The 22,881-nt window shown below is 31.0% G+C and overlaps 6 protein-coding genes across 6 annotated transcripts; 1 reads left to right on the top strand and 5 right to left on the bottom strand.

Annotated features, from left to right (window-relative positions):
* Window positions 1–269: 269 nt before the first annotated feature.
* On the bottom strand, window positions 270–4,414 carry Tsp_11744 (transcription factor AP-2 alpha). Its single transcript, XM_003372709.1, has 8 exons — window positions 4,235–4,414; window positions 3,600–3,785; window positions 3,354–3,530; window positions 3,252–3,303; window positions 2,132–2,333; window positions 1,481–1,599; window positions 667–814; window positions 270–618 (listed from the first exon to the last, which is right to left on the bottom strand). Exons 1-8 carry the CDS (start codon window positions 4,412–4,414, stop codon window positions 270–272), a joined length of 1,413 nt encoding a protein of 470 aa, XP_003372757.1.
* Window positions 4,415–5,239: 825 nt separating this feature from the next.
* On the bottom strand, window positions 5,240–5,858 carry Tsp_11743 (conserved hypothetical protein). Its single transcript, XM_003372708.1, has 2 exons — window positions 5,574–5,858; window positions 5,240–5,296 (listed from the first exon to the last, which is right to left on the bottom strand). The coding sequence occupies exons 1-2, from the start codon at window positions 5,856–5,858 to the stop codon at window positions 5,240–5,242; spliced, it is 342 nt and encodes a 113-aa protein (XP_003372756.1).
* Window positions 5,859–9,987: 4,129 nt separating this feature from the next.
* Tsp_11742 (hypothetical protein) lies at window positions 9,988–12,110 on the bottom strand. Its single transcript, XM_003372707.1, has 5 exons — window positions 12,076–12,110; window positions 11,610–11,671; window positions 10,777–10,809; window positions 10,140–10,277; window positions 9,988–10,082 (listed from the first exon to the last, which is right to left on the bottom strand). The coding sequence occupies exons 1-5, from the start codon at window positions 12,108–12,110 to the stop codon at window positions 9,988–9,990; spliced, it is 363 nt and encodes a 120-aa protein (XP_003372755.1).
* A 1,769-nt stretch (window positions 12,111–13,879) lies between these two features.
* Tsp_11741 (conserved hypothetical protein) lies at window positions 13,880–17,366 on the bottom strand. Its single transcript, XM_003372706.1, has 14 exons — window positions 17,293–17,366; window positions 16,982–17,003; window positions 16,478–16,512; window positions 16,311–16,355; window positions 16,078–16,172; window positions 15,902–16,014; window positions 15,806–15,850; window positions 15,156–15,274; window positions 14,966–15,088; window positions 14,683–14,855; window positions 14,467–14,550; window positions 14,316–14,359; window positions 13,959–14,033; window positions 13,880–13,894 (listed from the first exon to the last, which is right to left on the bottom strand). The coding sequence occupies exons 1-14, from the start codon at window positions 17,364–17,366 to the stop codon at window positions 13,880–13,882; spliced, it is 1,062 nt and encodes a 353-aa protein (XP_003372754.1).
* A 1,089-nt stretch (window positions 17,367–18,455) lies between these two features.
* Window positions 18,456–18,942, bottom strand: Tsp_11740 (conserved hypothetical protein). The gene is made up of 2 exons (XM_003372705.1): window positions 18,692–18,942; window positions 18,456–18,666 (listed from the first exon to the last, which is right to left on the bottom strand). Exons 1-2 carry the CDS (start codon window positions 18,940–18,942, stop codon window positions 18,456–18,458), a joined length of 462 nt encoding a protein of 153 aa, XP_003372753.1.
* Window positions 18,943–20,271: 1,329 nt separating this feature from the next.
* Window positions 20,272–20,878, top strand: Tsp_11739 (putative LSM domain protein). Its single transcript, XM_003372704.1, has 3 exons — window positions 20,272–20,344; window positions 20,510–20,756; window positions 20,797–20,878. The coding sequence occupies exons 1-3, from the start codon at window positions 20,272–20,274 to the stop codon at window positions 20,876–20,878; spliced, it is 402 nt and encodes a 133-aa protein (XP_003372752.1).
* The last annotated feature ends 2,003 nt before the right edge of the window (window positions 20,879–22,881 follow it).

Here is a 22,881-nt window from a genome sequence, read left to right as displayed (position 1 = left end):
TTGAAATGAAGCACATGAAAGAAAAACGCTCTATAACCTATAGCAACATACACTGAAATAATAACAAGGACGCGTAAATGCAAAAAGAAAAAGAAAAAAAAACTTCGCTAACAATACAAGCAACGCTAGTAGTCATTTAAATGATTTTAGAAAATGAAACAGGCTGAATGACTGTTTCAAGCGACCAAATAAACGAACACATCAGATATTCTCGTTCGAATGGATGGATCTTTACTTTAAAAAAAAAGCAGCATGAAACTGACATACGATCAAAGTTTTGCCACGGCAGACGAAGATGAGTCGCCTGTTGATGATACTATCCCTTTTCCGTCGCCTTTTGACGTTAGCGGTTGGGGAATCAAATGAGGCAATGATTGATTCGCGTGCGGAGACTGCAATGGTGGAAAATGACGCTCCAGATATTTCAGCGATTCACTGATGTATGAAAAAACGGCTGACATTGCGGAGCAAATTGCCGGCGAGCCAAAACCATGAGTTAGCAGTGAAAAATGAGTAAGGTGGCGTTGGATGTTTGGTTCCAAAATCGGCGGATCACGAGAATTGCACAACGGACTGCGATCTTGATTTAACAAAGAAATGAATTCTTTCAAAACTTGCCTGAAATTATTGTTTATTGCATGCATAAACAGAGCTGTAACATTTTACTTTGTAGCAAGCAGCATTTCTTTTCGACGTTGCATTTCTCTGAGGTCTCCTGAACATTGGGTACGGCACAGATATTCACCGACTTGACGTGATGGGAACTCAGTCTCACAAGCGTAGCCAAAATCACGTGCCAAGTGAATCGCCTCACCTGAAACATGCGTTCACGTTCAAAGGCACTCATTTTGATTTTAATGTTGCATTAAGCGATATTAAAATAATTCATCAAATAATTCTGCATGTAGACCAATATAAGATACCAGATAATTTTATCAAATACTGCTCCATTTGTGTTACATCATTATCCTTGCTTATTTGATATTTATGCCCAACATTGTACTTTTTCTTTGACAAAACTTGCGCTAGCTGTGTGCAACTATTTCAAATCATATTTTTTGTAAGATTAACTCTGTAAGTTTAATTCACGTCTGAAGTATTTACTCGACATTATAATTTATAAAAATTACTGACTGCACGGAAAGTTTAATTTTTAAATTAATTTTGGAAATTCACACTCAAACAAAGAAGAGGCTTGCTTTATACAATCTATTGTTATGTTTAAAGTAAATTAGGTAACTATAAAATGAAAAAATAACAATAACATCTTCAGAGAAACTGTCCATTTCCATTTGGGCAACATGATCTTAAAAAAATTAAATTTCCATACCAGCCTGACAAAACAGAATAATTATTAAAGCGAAATTGAATTGCCAAACAAAAATGACATAGTTGTTAGATATAAATTAATTCAGCTTACAATAATTGTAAGCACATGAATGAAAAAGAAAAATTGATGCTGCAAAACGAATTTAATTACCTTCAACGAGAGAGGTCAGCAGTGTCACATTAGCTGCTTTCCGTCTACCGGCAGGCAAATTTAAACCAATTTTTTCTAAACTTTCTCGCAAAGACTTTCCTCCATTTTTGGACTTTGCTCTTAAAATATGCAAAGTTTTCAAACTTAACGTAATGCCAGTTTAAATCATTTTATTTTTGCATATATTAAAATTTGTCCTCAATTATGTTATGAGACACAACTTTCGAACAGTTTTTTTTGATTAATTTAATTAACAGTTAACAGTAAATTTTCACGTTTAGCACTTAAATATTTTTTAAATAACAACTGTTAAATGGCAATTGTACTTTGCAATAATGCAATGCAATAATGAAAACAATTGCCATAGAATTTTAGCATTTTGACTAAAACCATATGAAAAATCAGCAAGTAACAAACCATTATTACTACAAAAAGAAATTTATATGTCAAATATTCAGAATTCATCAGAGATGATAGCAAGCCAAGATAACAGAATGCCAATATTACTGAAATGAAATGATCTGCTATTTCTTACACTTGCATTAAACTTGAAATAAATAAAAAAATCAATAAATCTTATTCAAATAATGGCTGCAGCTAAAATTTCCATTTAAATTTATAAGCTTAATTTAGAAACACAAATATAATTACCTACGAAGTATGCCACCCAAAAGCGAGGCGTTTAAACATTCAGGTGGTGATAGACGTCTTTGTATCTCACCAACTGTTACTTTATATTTCGAAGTGGAGCTGAGGAGGCTAAGTCGACCAGGCACTGAACAAAAAATGTCCATTGGTGACGCTATGTTTGGTAGGTTATACCCATTAACTTCAAGTTTAGGGCGAATAACTGCTACAAATATGCATTTGATAAACCAGCGGATAAATAGAATAATCAACTTCAGGATTATGTCATAATTAACTCAGTTTTATTTATCGATATTAATACTGCAAACAGGAAAAACTTAATTTTAAATTATTTAAGTCTATAACGCATGAAAAATCAAAAATATATACTTCGGACATACGAATAAGCATATTGAATTAGAATCAGTAACTACTTATAAAGAAAAGACATTTTTTAAATGTATTTGCCGACATCGACATTGAATGAGCAATTTTTTCACTCATTTATTGAAACTGAATAAATATTGCCAAAATTTACTTAAAATATACAAACAAGTAAATCGTCCTCATGTTAAATGTAAATTTATTACCAATAAGTACTCCCTGGAAATGCTGAAGCACATTATTTTTTTCTACTCCTGGGTAAAATTTTTAAACTATGTGAAAGGAAAGTAAAATGATTTCAAAATCGAAGAGCTTAAATTACTTCAACTTCGTCAACAAAATGACATTACACTACTTAAACTAACAGAAAAAGCTCTAATTAATAAATCATAAAATTTAAAGACCTCTGCTTTAAAATCACATCAGGCAGCACTTTTTAAATATACTATCTGTATTAAATGTACTAAATAAAGCTGAAACTTTATGTTGTGATAGCCTGGTGACGTGTGTATGTATGTTGCAAACATTAAAAGCCATCTAGCAGTTACTTCATTAAGACTTAAACAAGCAGTGTTTCTTAATTAAAAAGCCTTACACTGCTCAAAAATAAGACTAATGATTTAAATTTGAAATATTTAAATTTCAGCAAAAAACAGCTTATTTTAGTGTTTCAGTTTTAAAATCCAGTATCAAATTTTAGTATTAAATCAATAACATGTATAAGTCATTCTTAACAACTGTATAACATCTCATAACTGACCTGTTCTTATGACACCTGCTTGTTCAGCTAATACGCCCTGGCTACAACATTCCTGAAAAAAGAGTTTATTGAAAATATTAAAAGTGAACTCTTGCTATTTACCATGCCGTGTGCAGTTTCTCCACTATTCTGTGTCAACTGCAGCAACGCATCTTGAGCAGAGATTGCACCGTGTGCGGCCGGGTGAATGAGGCTCCTGTAATCTGTTGTGCGCCCTCCATATGAAGACATATCAGGCAAACGAGCATGCATTTCATCAGCACGTTGAAATCCAGCATACTAAACAATCAGTCGAATCAGTAGGATAATGATCTGAATTGATTACCTCAGAACATTAATAATACATACTTGAGATGGCTGCAGAGAGTTAAGATGCGCATATGGGTCTGTTGCATTCACGGCAGAAGCAAAATCAGCATGAGCATTATATGGAGGTGGAAAATAAGGTGTTTGAAAATTCGCCAACGGCACATGAGTCAGTCGTGTGTTTGGAAATGAAGAGCAAGACGAAGTGACATTGAGGTCCCTCCGTTCCTGTAAAAAAAATCAACAATTAAAAGTGTTGCAATATCTTGTACGTAAAAGTAAGCGTTATAATTTGCATATTCAAGTATACCTCCATTTAGTGTATACGGTAACACATTACAAAAACAACCGCAACACCGGTAACTTGTCAAACGCTAATCAGGATTGCCAAAAGGCAAGCCTAAGGTAACCAGCTCTAACTGACAGTAATATTCTAAATTCCCTAATGGCAATGTTTAGAGCGAGCAACCTCACAATCAACAAAACTGCCCAAACATGATATCAATAAAGCAATTGTGACCGACATGTTAAGAAAACTTATACCTAACTAAAATGATAAAGGAAATCAAAACCAGACTAATATGCATGATGCTGGAAAGCAGAAACAAGGTCGTCATAGAAAGCACATATGACATATTTAGAAGAGCAGTCATTTAAAATCGAAGGTAGCATCCTACAGAAACAGGTCTATCAGCCCACTTTCGCTTTTCCATATTCAAGCATAAGTATTGTCTCGATTCTTTTCTGTCATCATGCAAATGTTTTTCTGTTGTGATTGAATAAATTCTTATTTCACGTTTTCGAAAACGTTTCACAAATAAAAGGAAAGTTCCCCGTCTATAATTGCATAAAACCATCGCTTATGCTATAAATGTAACAATTTTATTTACGGCATATGACATTTCATATTCAAGTAAATTTTCTACGACTTAAAAATGACATTGATGCAATTACTGCAAATTATTTAATGACAATATACTTCGAAAAAGTAAACACTAAATTGAACAGTACTGAATACCAACTAACATTCATTTTTCCCATTAGTGGTATTTAGTTCAGCATCTGTGCTAAACAGAAACATGTGTACAAAAAATTATTCATTATAATGGAATTTTGTTGGCACCTAACGAGGAGCACAATGCACCTTTCTCGAACGAAACACTGCAAATTCACAAAGCAAGGTGTGGAATGATACAATGCTGTCAAAATTCTATTAAAATGAAACTGACATGAAATCAATTTTTCTAGACGCATCATTTTTGGAAATATGAATTGTTATATCATTTTATAAGGAAACGAAAAAAATAATTTTAAATTAAATGTAACTTTATTAGACTATTTACCAATGAGTTATGAATTGTCCTTATATAGTTATTTTGAATAACTGACAAACCGCTTTTAAAAATACTGTTTGCAATGTCCAAATTCAAGTTTTAAATGAACTTAAAGTTCAAAATTCAAGTTGAAAATTTAATCAACATATGAATTTTCTTATTTTTATTCAAATAGTAAGAAAAATTATCATAAAGGTTTTTTGAAAAGCATACACCTCGTAAGTTCATTTTACACATTTATTCTTAAATAAGCGGTACACATTTATAAATGTACTAACGAACTAATTTGTATTATTTTGAATTAATGTAATATATATGAATTAATTAAAAAATTTCTTTTGAGAAATTTTACTGAACTATTTGCACACGGACATTCTCATTTATATAAGTACGCACTACGTGAAACTGAACAAACAAATTGTATTGAAAGAGAGAATATAAATTTAACAGCTAGCCAAAATTGTGTATTAAAATGGGGTACTGATGTTTCAGATTTCCAAAGCAAATAGAAGGAAAAGAACAAAATAGCTTTAAAAGTGATTAAAAAAATTGTTTTATCACCAGTAATGATTACAGCTTTTCAAGTGCTAGGCAATTTTTTTACATTTATACATTATTCTTCAAAATTTGACAAAATACGTCATTCCTTATAGAATAAATTTAAAAAAGAACCACTTCAAACCTGCGTGCAGAACGTCTCTGACGGATAAATAATGGTCGTGGTGACCGATGCGGAGCTGTCTGTATAAGTTGCAAAAGGAACGTCATAAGAAATGAAATTTGAATCTGTTTCTTTTTTGGAGCTATTTAGCAGTTGCAGTTCATTAGTCGACCGAAAATATTCAATTAGTTGATCATCACCAGTAACGCCTTCTTGATTTTGCAGGTGATTTGCCGTTTCTAATTCCATCAGATTTGAAAAATCCCCTTCGTGGTGCACTGAATGCAAAAACTGATCGCTGGCCATTTTAACAGTTTCACACGTTAACACATCTGCGATGTGACTTTAACGCTTTTTCAATCAATCAATCAATTTTGCATCATAAATCACATTTGCATAAAGTACTGCTAGCGGTATACTATTTCTTTCAACAAATTTCATCAAGAAATTCTCGTTTTAATCGCGCAGTGCGCCGCTGCTTGAATGAATAAACATGCAAAATGCACTATCAGAACAGGCAAGCGATAACGGCAGACTGAACGATAAAACAAATTAAAATTTTTCGCAGATATTAAATTAGCATTCTTGTTGAGCGAAAGATAAGATAATTCTTGAACTTTCCTAACCGTTCATGGTGCCTCCACCAACTGTTACACCCTGTCGTTTAAGCATCTTTCCACTTCATATCAATTAACTGCGCTTTTTCCGTGAACTTCAGATGTGATAAACCGGCTGAGCGACGCATCTGGTGACTTGGATAGAGGCTTTTAGCAGAGCTGAGATCTGACGAACCGCTCTCAGATCATCAAATGCGTGTTCGATTAGCGGCGTTGAAACGTCTCCCGTTCCTTTCATGCAACCGTTTTGAGCTCGACGCATAACGCAAATATGAACGAGTTTCTTCTTATAATTTTTATTTTCAGCTAAATTCCTCTTAGCCTTTGAACAGCGTGAAACAACAGATTTTTTTTTAATAGCAAATGTTTACTTTCACTCAGTAATGTCAAACATGAAATTAGCACTTTCCAGCGGCTGCTAGATTTATACTAAACAATGTCACATTTTATAGATATTTCAAATGGCACTTATAGCAATTTCAGCTTTTTCCATACATTTAGCAATTTAAATGATTAATTTCTATAACACAGTTTTGTGAATTCAGGGAAGAACCTTTTTAAATTTTTAAAGTGACAAGTAATTGATTTTCCAATACTGATGAATACTGTTTATAAAAATAAAACTTATTATTTTAAAAATTGATTATTTAGTAGAAAAAAAACACTTTTGCACTGCATACTTCTAATGTGTCAAAATTGTGAAAAATATCATTAAATTTGCTTAATGTAAGTAAAACAGGCAACAGCCATGTTAGAAAAGCGTTCATACAATTATTAATTAAAGTTCAAAGACAATTTTCAAATATTTTTCACTTTATTTTAATATTCCATGTTATCGTGCTCCATTTAAAAAGTGATACGAATTAAATACGAATGATTTCATTTAATTTAACAAAAAAAAGAACAGTAGATTACAAGCTGAAGAAGAAAATTCCGTCTTATTTTAGAAAATTTTAAATAGATCTATCTAATATTCTGAATATTATTTGTTTCACCTCAAAACTGCTTCAATAAGTGTGAACTGCTTCAATCTTTAACTGATAATATTTCAATACACTGCTATTGCTATTACCATTAATATCAATATTTTTACTTAATTATGTATTTATTTGTCAACATAACTAATTCATTGTATATTTATATATGAAGCTCACTTACGATCGATTACAAGCCATTTTTTACTTTTTCATAATTATTTTACAAAGCCCATTCAAATTTATTAAATATGTTTTAACTTATTTACCCAAGATTATACATTTTCACAATAAAAATAATAAACCAGCTATAATAAAATTTGAAAATTAAAATAAAAATAATGCATAAATAAAAATCAGAAAATTAATATAGTCATTGTAAGAAGTCAAAATAAAAAAATTGAATGCTATGAATGGACTACTTAAGCAGAACTTCAGTTATAATAACTTCATCAAAATTGAAGACGCTACTCAATAAAAAAAGCACATGACACATCAAATGATTTAATTTCGTTAAATAACTGTTCATATTCCACTGTATACTATTTCTTGAAATTAACTGTCATGACTTTCAATCATGCAAATCAACTTCATTATGTATCCTTTTAACTGAGCACTTTTGACAGTTTACTCTTTTTAAAAAGTTGCTTAATTAGTATGAATTTATTACATTATGATTTGATGATGCCAAAATAGCTATCTACATGCTGAAAAAACTCATACATTCCTCAGCAGAAATTATTAAATAACTCTACTAGTGTAACATTGCTACATTCAAACATTACACATTTGCTTCATAAAATTTTCAAAAATAACAAAAAATATCGAATCACATTCTGCAGAGTAACCACATCATTCACAACAGAATTAAATTTTATCTTCTTCGAGCATTTCAGTTTTAATTAAAAGAAATTTCTTTATTTTAAACCAGCTGCTGTACAAAACTTTATACTTCCTTCAAGTCAATACTTCTCTCCACAGGCAGTGTTTAGATGCTCAAACATATCTTAATATTTATTATATTTGCTGAAGCAAAGCAATTGACAGCACAACTGATTAAATACTCCCAAAGCACAACTTACAATTAATTCACATATATGTTATTCTATATAAATTCTACAGCTGCATACAATGGAAATGTTAGAACGCACTACAAAATAATATATAATAAATAATATTAGACAACAACAATCAAATGTGCTTTTCATACAAAAAATTATAAAATTCTGAATGTATAAATGTAATACTCTGGCTTTTCATGGTAACTGATAAATATTCTTATCTTACTTCATTGCACTAAAAGTTCTTAAGCGTATTAATGCAATTAAATGCTCCTCTGAATCTTTTAAAACGTTTAAATGTTTAACATGAAGTACATGAAAACACACTTTGGTACATTTCAAGCATATTTCATATCATTTCCATAAATATCACGCAAATGAAAAAAAGTCATACAAAAATTTAATGTGGACAGTGAAATATTTTTGCCATCATTTCATAAGCTTCTTTTTCATAAAAGAAGCGTCGCGATGACACTTTGTTTCCGTTATGGAAGATATTGTAATCAAACCTTTACAATCAAATTACACCATTTGCTTCTTGCTTATTTCTTATACACTTATTTCTCAGCATTAACAATGCTCATAAAAAAGCAAAAATAGACTAATTGATATGAAATTGAAGTACAATTATATTATTAATAATAAATGCCAAAAAATTCAAGATAAACATAACGATAAAATATGAACAAATCAGTTAAGAAAAAGGAATACTGTTCAAGCTACCTATGTTTTCAATGGCTACTTTCGTGAAAGTTTCACGTATTATACTACTTTGCGTCAAACAAAAATCAGGATTTTACTGTAAAAATAATCATGTGAAAAGTTGAATTACTGCATTCACAACAACAATGCGTATAATAACCATTTTGTAATAAATTCAAAACGCGTCCACAGAATCCAAATGCTTTATATAGTAGAGGGGTTTAACTATTGTTGTGAACGGTATAAATATGAAATCGACAAATTTATTGCATCAGCATCTTAAGCACTCTCATAGAAAACAGACTGCAAATATATATATATATATATATAATTCAAAATTCAGAATAATTTTGAGCCCAAGCAATTTAATCTGCATAAAACTAAAATTTGGAATTAAAATTTGACTCCAGGGATATTTGTAAATAGGCTATATAGATTAAACGTGTGATACGTACCTGTTGATTGATGATTCCACGACGGTCAACAGGCAAAAATGACATGATGGTCAATGCAGCTAATAGTGAAAAACAATTAGAAGACGGATTGAATTAGCAGCCAATTTCCCTCTAGAAGTGCTTCTGGTGGTACTGCCAGTGTAGCCGTCATGCAGGTGCCAGCTCAGCTTTTGCTTCGTAACCAGAGTTGCTGTTCACCTCCCCCTCTTACGTTTAGCCCAGTCTCATCCTCTGGCTTTCTGTCTGTGTCCACTTTGATTCTATGCCGACGGTATCGAAAGACTTGAACACCTGAAGCGACGCCTTAGTGCCAGTCGACGAATAAGCTTCGCTGATGTTGTATGTTGATTGGCCAAAAAACAGATCGATCACAGCCGCCGGCTGACCAATCAATAGCCTTACAATGCCTGCGGCTGGCCAATCAATCGGTTGTCAGCACCGGCGATGCAATTTCAACAGTCGATTAGATATTACGCCAAGGCACATTGGGAACAACGCTCAACCAACACTTGCGACCGTCTATTCGGCCCGCCTAAGGCAGTTCTAACCCAAACTAACGACCAGAGAAGCAGATTAACAACAAACTTCACGCAATGTCTATAAGCGCCTTAAAGCGGCTTGATGCGTCACGTGCAAGTTGGCAAAGACAGCTGCCGCCATTTCATATATTTCACTATATTAACTTGACGAGACAGTGCCTGGGGCCTTTTAACAATGGTAACTGAAAGAAAAGAAACCGTTACGTTAAAGTTTGATCAAATTCATCACCCAAACTTACTGTAATCAATTGCAAATGAAACCCATTCAGCAAATGTTAATATACTTGAAAATAATTCCTTCATATTCATAATATGAACAATGGCCACATCAAATTCTGAAATTTCACTAGTTTCAAAAAGATCATTTTGTTTTACCTCTACAAAACAATAAAAAAATTAATATATATTTTTGCAAATACAAAATAGATTTAAATCCTGAAAACGAGTGCTGAATATATATATATATATATATATATAACACAAATAAAAGTAAATTGTGGTGAAATCAATGAAATCATTTTTTCATATAACATTCGTCGCACTTGAAACATACTACTACTTGTAAGTAAAAGAGGAATTCAAATTTTAATTTTTTCTGCACGCACTATTATAAATAAAAAATTTTTACTTTTGATGTTGTTTTTCATATTTCTTTTCATTTTTGTTTTGTTCATAAGATGAAATCAATTCTTTTCATTGACTTTGCAGGAAACTTTTACAATGCATAACAAGAAATTTAATTTAAAATGGCGTTCTTTCTAACCGAATAACAGCTACATAAAAGCAAAGTATTGAAAAAATAAATGATGCCATATTTGTGATATTAAATACAGTAAAATGCAAAATTTAAAAATTCAGTGCAAAGTTGTGAATAACTATTTGAGCTACTGTTTACAGGACAACTTTCGTCTGCATATTTTTGAAATTGCACTTATTTATTGTTTGTCTTTGTTATTGATTCATTGCTTTAAATATAATAAATAAAATTATTTAGGAATGAAATGTATTTTAATATGAACATATTCGCAAATATTTACGTTTTTTTCAGGTTTTCATAGATTTCATTGGAAAATTTTTCACAAAAAGATATTGCATCAGTACTTCCCTTTATTCTTCTGATTTTTAAAATAATGAAACACTGACTAAGCATATAAATGAACAACAGCATAAATGCATGGTTAAGCTAACAATTAATTTTAATGTCATCAGATGCTATGTGATGAGCGCAATTACATCAATCTAATGTTTTTTTTTAATTCAAAACATTAAGAACATGTCACGTATTCAGAAAAGTGTGTGAAATAAAAATGAATCATTATATGTGAAATAAATTTACGAGAATAAAATTCCGATTAAAATGCAACGATAAAATGCAATGATATTAAGCTTTTTGGCTAGTGCAAGAAAGCCCTACAGTTTACGATTTATTTAACTGTAAAACTGTAATGTAAGAAAAGAATAAACAGTTGCTTCAAATAGTGCATATTCAAAATGAATGTATTTTATAGAACATTACAAGTGAGGAAGTAATCTTAATTTCTTTTTTATTCGATCAAACAGAAAACCCATCTTCATCTTATCTAAGCAAAGGCAGCAGTTTGTGCACTGTTTGCATCATTTATTAAAGATGCTTTTAAAATAATGCATTTCTTTTCGAAACAGTCATTGCATTCTAAAAACTGAATTCATTTTGCTGTATAAAAATTCACCTACGCAAAAAAATTGACAAAAACCACCATATTGCCAATTCTCGATTGACAACAGAAGGGTCCTTAAATTTCTACTTTACTAAAATTAAACTAAAAACACTGAATTAAAAAATTAAATCCTGATAAAGCAAAGGAAAAGCAGCTTATCAAAAATAGTCCCAGCTGTAAGTATAAAAATAGCTTAACTGCCTATAATTTGAAATAATCAAAATGCTTAATATTCGATCAAACAGAAAATGATACATTGTTAATTTTATATAATATATATAGATATATAATTTTATTGCATCGTAAATTAAAAGCTATGATAAATTTTAAAATAAAATAAAAAAATATTTTCATACTTCCTGCAATGTACAGAATATTAAAATAGATATTTAAAAATCAAAGTTATTAATTAAAATTGTATGATGCACAATTGCGATAGTAGATGCTTTTTCTGATATATCCAAATAATTTGCTAAACTTTAAGCCTGATTGTTGAATAAAAGAAAGATGCATTGTGAAATAATCTTTTTCATAGGTCGAATTCACGTATTCGAATTCGATTCAGCACTTTTCAAAAGAAAAGTCACTCTTATCTGCCCTGTGTGCTTTTAATATTTTTCTAAAAAGAACTATTACAAAATACTGAGCACCGGAGGCTAGAGAAGAATTATTACAGTGCAGCTCTTTACAACATTTTTAATTAAATTCTTCCTTCATATCGCAAGAATGTTGAACAGATTAATGACATTTGTTCAACTTCAATCAGCGTTCTGTTTATTTTACCTCTACAATGCTACTCAACTATGAAATAGGATTGAATTGATTATGTCAAACAAAAATGTGCTAAAATTTATTCAATTATTATAATTCCATTTCATAAATCCTCTTATAAATTCAAAACAAAAATGAACAATTTTCATCGCTTTCTGCTTTCACAGAATCATGCTTTAAATAGAAATATGAAAAGTTGAAAAACAACACAAACACATTGCATGCAACATCCCGTTTCAATTGTATATTACATCCGCTTACATGTGCATACAGAAGAAACTAATAATTCAAATGCAATTAATATTAAAACGTTGTTAAAATTCTCACCAATATAATAATAAAGAATAAAATTTGCCTTAAATTAAAAAAAAATGTTCCTAAAAGAAGAAAAGAAAAATGTCAAATTATCAAGTTTCATTAGAGGTTGAATGTTGCAATGCTGTCCAAATTTTTAATAAATATTCATTTGGAAACAATAAGGAAATTAATTTTTAAAACAGAAACAACCATTTCAAATGCACATCTTACTTTCAACAGCAATACCGACTGATTACTGCAAAAAATACTTTCACATATGTTTTAGTCTTTTTTTGAATACGGCTAAATAAAAAGCCAATGATCAAAATTAAATTTTTTCCTAATGCACAATATGCTTTAAAAATGTAAAACTGAAAAATGTGTAATTGTGCATGTTACGTTTTTCAGTAATATTAAATCAAAAATATAAACACAATTTATATTTTAACAACTTCATTTGCAAATCTATTCAAAGTTTCAAATGTAGATGATACAATGGTAACTGAACAGTTTGTTACTGCACTTATATGAATTTAAAGAAATTTCACATTAATTAAATGAAGAATAAAAAAGATTTCCTAAGTTAAACAAATATTTTGACTTGCGATGTTTCAAGATATACTTGTGCTGCTCTATTGTCGGATGTGCTCAATGAATGGAGAAAGCTCAAGTGATACACCACTTCACGTTAAAACATATTAATTAAGTAATGCCTGTGTCCAGTAAATTGGACAGCATTTTCTTCTCAACATTTTCCTCACTAGCCATAACACAATTATGTAATGACACCGCCGTGTCAGGCTTGTTATTACAGTAAGATAATTCATTTGCGGCTTGAGCGCATCTACAGTAGATGTTTAATTAAACTTGAAAGCTTTGCGTTTCAGCTTAACACATCTGTTAAGCGGATAGTGGTAGCATTCAGCTGCCTGATCATTGCCAATCGATCGCCGCTGTTCGCATCTACTCATATTCATTCCGTTCAAAAAGCAAAAAGAAAATCCAGTAAATGGACAATATTGAGAAATAAAATATGCCATCAATTGTAAATAACACGCATTTACCCTCACACGAATATGCTTAAAATAAAACCAAAGAACAGATGAAAAAAATAAAGAAAACAATACAATTTTAATTCCATCAACACTCCAGTTTCTATCGTTATTTTAAAACTTATCAAATGTAAATTTGCACTTAAAAAATTTAAATTGACTTTAAAAGTATAGTAACTAAAAAAGAAATTCACTTTAATAAAAGTGCATATATTACAGTGCATGTATATTCAAAACATACTTTCAGTGATTTCTTCCTTATTTTGTTATTGAATTCTGTTATAATTTGTCCCAAAACAACACTTTTCTCACGTATCTTACAATATTCAAAAGCAGAAATCTGTCATTGAAAAAGAAATGTTCTTTCTCTCGTTTGTTCAACCTTGTCACTTTATCTCCTTAAATAATTCAATTATTATGATACAATATAAAATACAAACAAATTTATCAAAAAGAAAATGCATATATAAATATAAATGTTCATGTATATTAACTGATTGATTGATTTACGTATTTAAATAAATAAAAAAAATTAAATATATTCATCAAATGTAAACAATATTTCAATTCTACATCAACGTAAAACCTACCAACATACATGCACACCACTGTCCGTAAGAGCGCAACTACAACAACTGAAAACTACAATAAAAATAATAGTTACTAGTTATAAATTTATTTTCAACTTAACAAAAAAAAATAATTGCTCCGATATGCAAATTTCTTTTCAAAAAAAGCAGATCAAGTACGGCGCTTTGGTGTGGGATTTTGAAATGGATGAAGTAAATAGCAAGTGGGATTTCGCTGGCATTTTTTGAAACGCACGAATTCATCTATTAAAAGGAAAAAGAAATAAATATAAATAATTATTCATAATTGTTATAATTTTAAAATATATTATGCGATGAAAAGAAGAGAAAGAAAGTTCCTCAACTGCAAAGCGCATCGGTCCAGTTCACAGAAACTAATCTCGGATAAATTTGCATTCGATTGTACCAACGACCATACAAGCCAACCATGGCCGCTCTGGCTTCGTCTTGCCTGAAACGTCATATCAGTAATTCTGACCAACCCGGACAATGTTCTTGAAAAACCAACTTTGCATATTCGACGTAAACATTGCCACGAAGATGCCGTACTATATTCTGACAAACAATTAATTTTTTAAGTTTGCCAAATTCTTTTAGCTGGTTTTCAATATCAATAAAGAAATCACAAAATTCTTGATAAAGTTCAAATTTGTCATACAGTAGCCACATGTCTTCCTCTGATGATTCGTTTAAACATGGTTCAACTAGTGCAAAGTGACGGAAAAAGTTGGAAATAAGCAATATAGCAGATTTATCAGGAATTTCATGAACAAAAGTACATCTACATGAAAAAATAAAATATTATAAAAAACAAAAGCAAAAACAAATATTTGATTTTTTTAACATACGAGTGCGGATAATGCGGACAACTGCCCACTCTAGAAAAATATGGACAGGAAACTTTGCTATTCCAAATGTGAACATTTGGAACTTCAGCTGCTGACAAAAAAACGTCATGGTCAATATTCTAAAGACAAAAGGCATGTCTCTACAGTTCTGATCATTAAAAATTTTTTTCACAAAAATTTAAAAAAATCCACAGCTTTCACGACTAGTTCAAGCCATAATTTACTACAAATGTAAAGCAAACATGACATCAATAAAACTTTCAAAAACTAAATACAGTAATAATATGCATTTGTTTTAATCATACAAACAAAAATTATTAAAATAATAAAGCATTAGCCAATGAAAAAGTTTTTTTCTAAATAACTGCATAGTTTATGTATGAACTTATATTTACATACGTACATAATAACTGCTTTTCACAAATAACTTCATTATACGCACACTGATCATCTCATTATACAGAATATCATTTTAAAATACGTTTAATTTTGTAATAAACTTTATTTACAAATAGTTGTAATGGTACGTAATTCAAAAAAAACTGATGAAACATTTCTCATTTCACTTGGCACAGCACAAATACATGCTAATGCAATAATAAAAATTGACTGTTACTTTCAATTTTAAAAAATTTTCTTGATAAACTTACACCAAAATTTACTGTTTCAAGCAACGCAGCATCGGAAAGAATATTCTAAAAAACAGTTATAAGCAAAAAAAATAATAAACAATGAAAGCAAATTACATTGTCCTTTTGTTCATTGCTTTTCAAAAATTCTGCACGTGCAACAGACTCCCTTCGCAACCATTCCTCTTCATCGTACTCTGAATGAATTACTACAGAAGTTTCACAAATAGCTGAATGAAATATAGAGAAATTAAGCAACAACTTCGTTTTCATTACAATGATTCTTTTCTGACTTTGGTCACCGATGGTCGAAGAAGAATTCGCAACTCGACGTTGACGACGAATACTTCTTTTAAATTTCTTTATCGTAGCGCGTCTCTTTTTATGTCTCAAAATATGCAAACATTTTTAAGTAGTACATCATATTGAATTTCGAAGTTGATATCAAACATTATTGTATAAATTTCTAAAATTATTTCCATTCATCTATTCTTTACGCTTGTTAATGCATAGTTTCAAAACTGACTTCATTATTGCTAGTGCATTCCAATCCAAAGTAGGAGTCTTGCGGCTGCAAATTTCTTCAACATGGATTCTTTCATTACTATGGTCCATCAATTACCTACTTAATGTAAAATTAACAATTGAAATTCAATATAATACAGTAATATACTGAAAAAAACAACTAAAAACATCAAAGCAACTCGAACATAATTTGTTAATCTCTTCTAAAATAAACAATTTATGAAGTTATGAAACAATTATTGATATAACATGCTTAATGCACAGAATTAAAAAATCAGGATGCATTTAACAAAAGTAACAATGCACATTTGTAATAATCTAACAAACAACAAATTCATTAAAAAATAGACAAACTACAGTATCGTTTACAAAAACGAAGCACAATTAGCATTATAAATTGAGTTTAATCATTTTAGAAGTAAACAAAGCAAAAAATTTTTAATTACTTGTTATTAATTTATTATCTTTGTTCAATATTCACTATGCAGAGAACAGCATTTATACAGTTCAATTTTAAGAAACTTGAAAAAGTGATTTCAGATACTGTATCTTATGCAATTTTTAAATTGACTAAAATTCTGATAAATATTAAAATAAATAAAAAATTAGCTTTTATATATTTCTAACATTTTAAATTTATTCAATAATTATAATAATGCAATAATGATGTACGCTACATATGTATGTCAATATACTGAAATTAAAATTTACAAAAACATAATTCAAGTTCCTGTAATACAGTTATAATAATTTTATGTAAAATTTAAGTACTTTGGATAAGATGGATTAATTTTGATTTATTTTGAGAAACTGGAATATCAATTTTTTGATTGGTTACTGTATTTAAATTGGTGACACATTTATTTTGATTATACTGTAAATATGCCATCAGTTATTGTTTTGTTTCTTTCTTGTTTTATTCAAGAAATGTAATGTAGTAGTTACTTATTCAGCATATTTGACTATTTACTTTACTGCATTACTTGAAATTCATGCTTTTATATCTCTTCATCCGACATTTGCAATGATTATTTTCTCTTTTTCGATCGGATGTCATTTGTTCATCTGAACAGTAACTTCATACGCAAATATTTAAATATATTTTGTGTAAGCATAAGATAATTGCCACAATTTCAAGCACTGTAAATTTTTGGAACAAAATTTTCATAAACAACTTTGAACCGTTTTGACATGCATTGAACTTACGAATGCTTTAGAATGGAATGCTTCATGCTGAAGCTTTTGTTCTTCGTTAATTTTTAATTTAAATTCTTGAAAACTAAAGCACTGTAATAATGTGAAACTTTTGCATTTCTTAAGTATATTGCAAACTGTTGTCTAAGTACTTGTAATTACGCAGTTTTCAAAATATAATAATTCCTAATATTTTAATAAATATTGTATTTTATTGTATTGAAAAAACGTATTATTGATTAATGTATTATTTATGTATTGAAAAAATATATATTGTATACAATGACAGAAATATCTTTCTTAGGTAATTTGGTGAATTCTGATAAAATGACATCATATTTGAGCACACCATCGGATGAAACTGCAGAAATGCGAATGATTAACGACGATTACAAAATATGGAAGCGCAATGTTCCATTTTTGTATGATAAATTGATCACGCACTGCTTAGAATGGCCAAGTCTTACTTGCCAGTGGCTTCCGCATCCGATATGGAAAACTAGTTCATATTCAACCGCTTTCAGCTTGCTGCTTGGAACGCATACAGCTAACGAACAAAATTCATTATTAGCCATGTCAGTGAACTTAATAGATGAAGAGGCAGTGTGTTACGATCGTTCATATTACGACAATGAAGGAATGGAACACGGAGCATTGCATGGTTATTCTTGTAAATTACATATAGAAGCTCGTGTTAATCATGAGGGGGAAGTGAATAGAGCACGCTATATGCCACAGAATGCGCATATTATTGCCACCGTGTCTCCGTCGTCGGAAGTATTCGTTTTTGATTTTTCGAAACGCACGGACAAAGTTCAACCGTCTGGCGATTTCAAACCCACGCTTCGCTTGCGTGGTCACGTAAGAGAAGGTTTCGGTCTCGCTTGGAATTGTATTCGTTTTGGCTATTTAATTTCCGCATCTGATGATCACACTGTTTGCATGTGGGATGTCAACGCCAAGTCAACGGAAGCTGGATGCTTGGACGCTTTGTCAATATTTGAAGGCCACACACATATTGTAGAAGACGTGGCTTGGCATTCGAATAACCAGCATATTTTTGCCTCCGTCGGCGACGATCATTTACTGTTGATTTGGGATATAAGAGAAGACAACCGCTTTCGACCGACGCATTCAGTAAGGGCGCATCCAGCTGAAATTTACTGCGTAGAATTTAATCCTTTCAACGGCTGCTTGGTGGCAACAGGCTCTGCCGACCATACGGTAGGTTTATGGGATATGCGCAATCTCTCGTTGAAAGTGCATTCTTTCGAATCACACCAAGATGATATCTTCCAAGTGCAATGGTCGTCGCAAAACGAGACCATTTTAGCATCCAGCGGCTCTGATCGTCGCTTGCATGTCTGGGATATGAGCAAAATTGGTGACGAGCAAACGGCTGACGACGCAATTGATGGACCGCCGGAATTGTTGTTCATCCACGCCGGTCATACGGCTAAAATATCCGACTTCTCTTGGGGCTTGCAAAATCCATGGATGATTGCCTCAGTATCTGAAGACAACATCCTTCAACTCTGGCAAATGTCCGACAACATATACCACGACTACGACGAATTGAACGAAATCGAAGCACCACTTTGTAATTGAATTCTCATTTCCTAAAACAATTCACTACAAGCAGCGCAGACGACAAACAACAACAAAAACATAATTTCACAATTGCACACCAATGCATATTTCACTGATCTGTGTTGTTCATTCGACGGTATTTATGTTTTCCACTTTTTTGCTAAACATTTTACAAAACTTTTACACTGGAGTGATTTGTTTCTTCTCTATTATTTTAATCAACAGTTGGTTCTTTTATTCATGCAAAAAATTTTTATTACATATGCCACTCACGGAGCTTTTATTTTATTGTCTTATGGAGGAGAAGAAAGTAGCCCTTGATTGCACACAATAAACAGTATATTTTACAAAAATATACAATGCGTATATGATTTTCAGAATAATTGAGAAAAAATGCAAGCATTGTGATTTTCATTTAAAAAATACAATTTATAAAAGTAAGCTAAAAGCTGAATGTTCAATAAATTTTATTTGCCTGATAAACAGGAGGAAAACTGCTTCTCTACTCGAAAAACATAATCACCTTTATGTGCATATTAATTTTCACCTATTGTTGCTTTTTTATAATTTTTACTTTATTTTCAATGCAATTTCTAATACAACAATAAATATTTAATGTCTGAATTGATGAAATGCATTTTGTAAAAACCATTAATAAAAAAATTCTTCTGCCCATGATGTCCCTTGTAAAGTTTTTTGAAATGTTGTTTGCGAATATGCATACAATGTTGTCTTTCTGCGTTACATCATGCTGCAATATTTTGTATTCTATTTCTTGTAATCTTTCCACATTCCTATAATTGCTATTCCATACAGTTGAAAAGAATTTGCCCAAAAATTTATAATAATTTATGAATAACTAATAAATATTGAAAATATTTTCACAGCTATTTTCAAAAATCTTGCAAGTGCCAATGAAATACTGTAATTACAAATGATAAATTACCGGCTAGAATTTTATTATAAATTATTCATAAATCTATTCACTTTATAAATTCGGTATAGTTATTTTATTCTAAAATAATATTCAAAATGATTATATGTTATTATTTTTATAGTCACTTTCATAAAAATAAATACTTGCGAACTGATCTACAAAACTTGAAAATTAAGCAAAAGCGGTGATACAGTAATCCATCATTTTTATTTACACCTTACAAAGTTGACTGCTTGTGATAATGTCTCTTGGCGTTCCTTTGAAAATTTTACATGAAGCAGAAGGGCATATTGTTATGTTGGAAACCACCACTGGTTAGTAGAATTTTTAAATTAGTTTAATCTGTTTATAACATTGATTCCAAATGTATATACATTTCAATATCCGTTGTATGAGCGTACAGTTTTACATTTCAAGCTAAATGCGTCATTGGAACATGTTATGAATACATAAAAAGCCCATCAAATGTCGTATTTCAGGCGAAGTATTTCGTGGAAAACTACTGGAAGCAGAGGACAATATGAATTGCAATATGACTGATGTGACAGTTACTTATCGTGATGGCCAGGTAACACAAATGGATCAAGTTTACATAAGAGGATCGAAGATTCGTTTTTTAATTCTGCCGGATATGCTGAAGAACGCGCCTATGTTTAAAACTATGTTGAAAGGAGTGCCAAAAGTTCCTGCTCCACCACGAGGAAAAGCGGCCGCTTTCAAAAGCAAGTTTTTGATTTAATGTTTATGCGTAATTCTTTTTATACAGAATGTTTTGTCACTTTGAAGGAGGAAGAGGCCGTGGGGTATTTTCTAGCCGAGGTTTCCGTGGCAGTTCAGCGGCGCGTTGAATTGCAGTAAGAAGATTCAAGCTTTTATTGAAACTTATTGAAACCTTTATTATTATTGAAACCTGAGAAAAATGTGGAAATTAAAATAAATTGTGCTCTGAAAATGCATTTGTTTTTATTCCATAGTCCACTCATGCACTTCTAAATTTGAATACTTTGGAGTTCTTCTAAATAAATTTCATTTTCTAATTGAAATTGATATGTGGACAGTGTTGCGCACAAATAGTAATACAGGGTGGAATTTGTGTACACGTTATCGGCTTGACATTTATATAGACAAACGAAATTAAGCCGACATCATAGGTACACTTTCTATTTTGAAATTAATTAATTATTTGATATTTTTGGTCGATTTTAAATTGCAAATTTTTTAACCACTTCAATATACGAAAGTTACAGTAAACAGGGATGTTTAGCGGATAAAATGTAAAATTATTAATAAATAAATTTATTAAATGAAATAAAAAATAACTATTTTCTTCTTAACACGATACGCTTCGTTTCACACGCCAAAGCGGACGCAGATTTTTGATAAAATGAATATTGTATTTAAAAGTAATCAAGTTCAAAAATTGCGTGTAATATTTTTTATTGATTTTCTTATCAACAATGCATCGATTTTGCATTGAAGTTTAAGAATTGTTCGTATTAATTATGATAATTTTCAAAAACTTTTCAATTATACTACAAAATTATGTATTAAATATTTCATCAACACAATTTTGCATAACATTGATGGTATGTTATTTAAAATCTATTCGTTATGTAGAAGTATGTAGTAAAGTTGGAAAAATTGTGTAATTATGCATTATTGCTGATGATGATAAAAGAAATATTTGATTCAATAAAGCATGATAAAGTGAAATAAGCAGCAAATGAAAGAAAGGAGTTATTCAACGACGATGATAGAATTACTAGCAAAAAGTTGGCAGATTGCCAATTCTGCTGATCAAATAAACATTGTGCAATTTTTGAAATAAATTTTTAAAAAAGTGCTTTTTGAATATTTTTTTTAAATAGTACATCTCCATTAATAAAAAGTTTAACTTTTCAATTATTTTTGAAATTCTTCAAAGAATATTTTTAAAATTTAATTCAAAACCTTCATAAAATCAGATGTTAAATTTGATTTTCATATAAAATAAATACATGAAAATGAAATAACAAAAGCATTCACATAGACTGCCGAATTGTTGATTAAAAGTGATAATCATTGGTATTGAAGTTGTTGAATTTGAAAAAGTTGGAAAAGAAATTTGTCATTTTACTGGACAAAAAGTATTCAAAAATTTTCATAAATGATAGATAATTTTGTGGTAATTTTGAATTTTCGCCATCAGCAACAACGATGACAAATGAGTTCCGTTTTGAATGTCGAATGACTTCTTCCCTGAGGATAATTTCCACAACTGCTTGGCCAAGGTCACCGGTAGTGTCGTGGCTTTTTCTCTTTCTTTTTTTTGTTCCTTCAACCCCAAACAGCAGCTGGGGGAGGAAAATTATTTTTTCTCTTCGATCCGTCGTTATACTGGCATTTCTATTTTCTGCATATGCATTTTATCCCTCATGTCAAAAAATCCAAACTCCCCCCAACCCCATGCCCCCCCTCTTCCCATGTCCCCGCATACTGTAAATGGTTGAATGTGTAACGGTTCAACGTTTTGACAAACCGCTTCCCCCGCCGGGGTTTCCTCCCCCTTCTGAACGCCTTGGAAAAATTGTCCCGGCGAACGTGAAATCCTAAAATTTCCCGGCCCAAGAATGGGGCAAGGGATCACCCCCACTGGCCCTGGGTTGGAATAAAAAAGGCCCCGGGGGGCCCCAAATATTGGGGGCCAAACTGGGCCACACCCCGAACCCGCAACGCCAAAAAACACAAGCTTTTTTCTATTGAAAAAAAAAAGAAAACCCTTATTTCCCCAAAAGTCCCAAAACAAATTCAACCCTTGGGTTACACCAACACATTCTTCCGGGGGCACTTGGAAATACACTTTCTTGTAATC

The sequence above is a fragment of the Trichinella spiralis genome (genome assembly GCF_000181795.1).
Source record: "Trichinella spiralis strain ISS 195 chromosome Unknown Scfld8, whole genome shotgun sequence".
Taxonomy (NCBI): domain Eukaryota; kingdom Metazoa; phylum Nematoda; class Enoplea; order Trichinellida; family Trichinellidae; genus Trichinella; species Trichinella spiralis.
Note: the sequence above shows the minus strand (reverse complement) of the source record. Positions and strands in the feature narration are given on the sequence as shown.

Coding starts and splice junctions, on each gene's coding strand:
- Tsp_11744 (XM_003372709.1), bottom strand. CDS start 4,414: ATGGTTTTATGCAATTATAGACGGGGAACTTTCCTTTTATTTGTGAAA. Junction 3,786..4,234: donor GGGCTGATAGACCTGTTTCT/GTAGGATGCTAC, acceptor TTTTTTTTACAG/GAACGGAGGGACCTCAATGT. Junction 619..666: donor GAAATGCTGCTTGCTACAAA/GTAAAATGTTAC, acceptor CAATAATTTCAG/GCAAGTTTTGAAAGAATTCA.
- Tsp_11739 (XM_003372704.1), top strand. CDS start 20,272: ATGTCTCTTGGCGTTCCTTTGAAAATTTTACATGAAGCAGAAGGGCAT. Junction 20,345..20,509: donor TATGTTGGAAACCACCACTG/GTTAGTAGAATT, acceptor GTCGTATTTCAG/GCGAAGTATTTCGTGGAAAA. Junction 20,757..20,796: donor GCGGCCGCTTTCAAAAGCAA/GTTTTTGATTTA, acceptor CTTTTTATACAG/AATGTTTTGTCACTTTGAAG.
- Tsp_11741 (XM_003372706.1), bottom strand. CDS start 17,366: ATGACATCCGATCGAAAAAGAGAAAATAATCATTGCAAATGTCGGATG. Junction 17,004..17,292: donor TATAAAAGCATGAATTTCAA/GTAATGCAGTAA, acceptor TTTTAATTTCAG/TATATTGACATACATATGTA. Junction 15,275..15,805: donor TTGAAACAGTAAATTTTGGT/GTAAGTTTATCA, acceptor TTTTGTCTTTAG/AATATTGACCATGACGTTTT.
- Tsp_11743 (XM_003372708.1), bottom strand. CDS start 5,858: ATGGCCAGCGATCAGTTTTTGCATTCAGTGCACCACGAAGGGGATTTT. Junction 5,297..5,573: donor CAGAGACGTTCTGCACGCAG/GTTTGAAGTGGT, acceptor TTGTTTGTTCAG/TTTCACGTAGTGCGTACTTA.
- Tsp_11742 (XM_003372707.1), bottom strand. CDS start 12,110: ATGCATCTTTCTTTTATTCAACAATCAGGCTTAAA. Junction 10,278..10,776: donor TGTAAACAGTAGCTCAAATA/GTTATTCACAAC, acceptor ATTGTTTTGTAG/AGGTAAAACAAAATGATCTT. Junction 10,083..10,139: donor TTCATTTGCAATTGATTACA/GTAAGTTTGGGT, acceptor CTTTTCTTTCAG/TTACCATTGTTAAAAGGCCC.
- Tsp_11740 (XM_003372705.1), bottom strand. CDS start 18,942: ATGAACAACAATTCCGGCGGTCCATCAATTGCGTCGTCAGCCGTTTGC. Junction 18,667..18,691: donor CCTGTTGCCACCAAGCAGCC/GTTGAAAGGATT, acceptor AATTCTACGCAG/TAAATTTCAGCTGGATGCGC.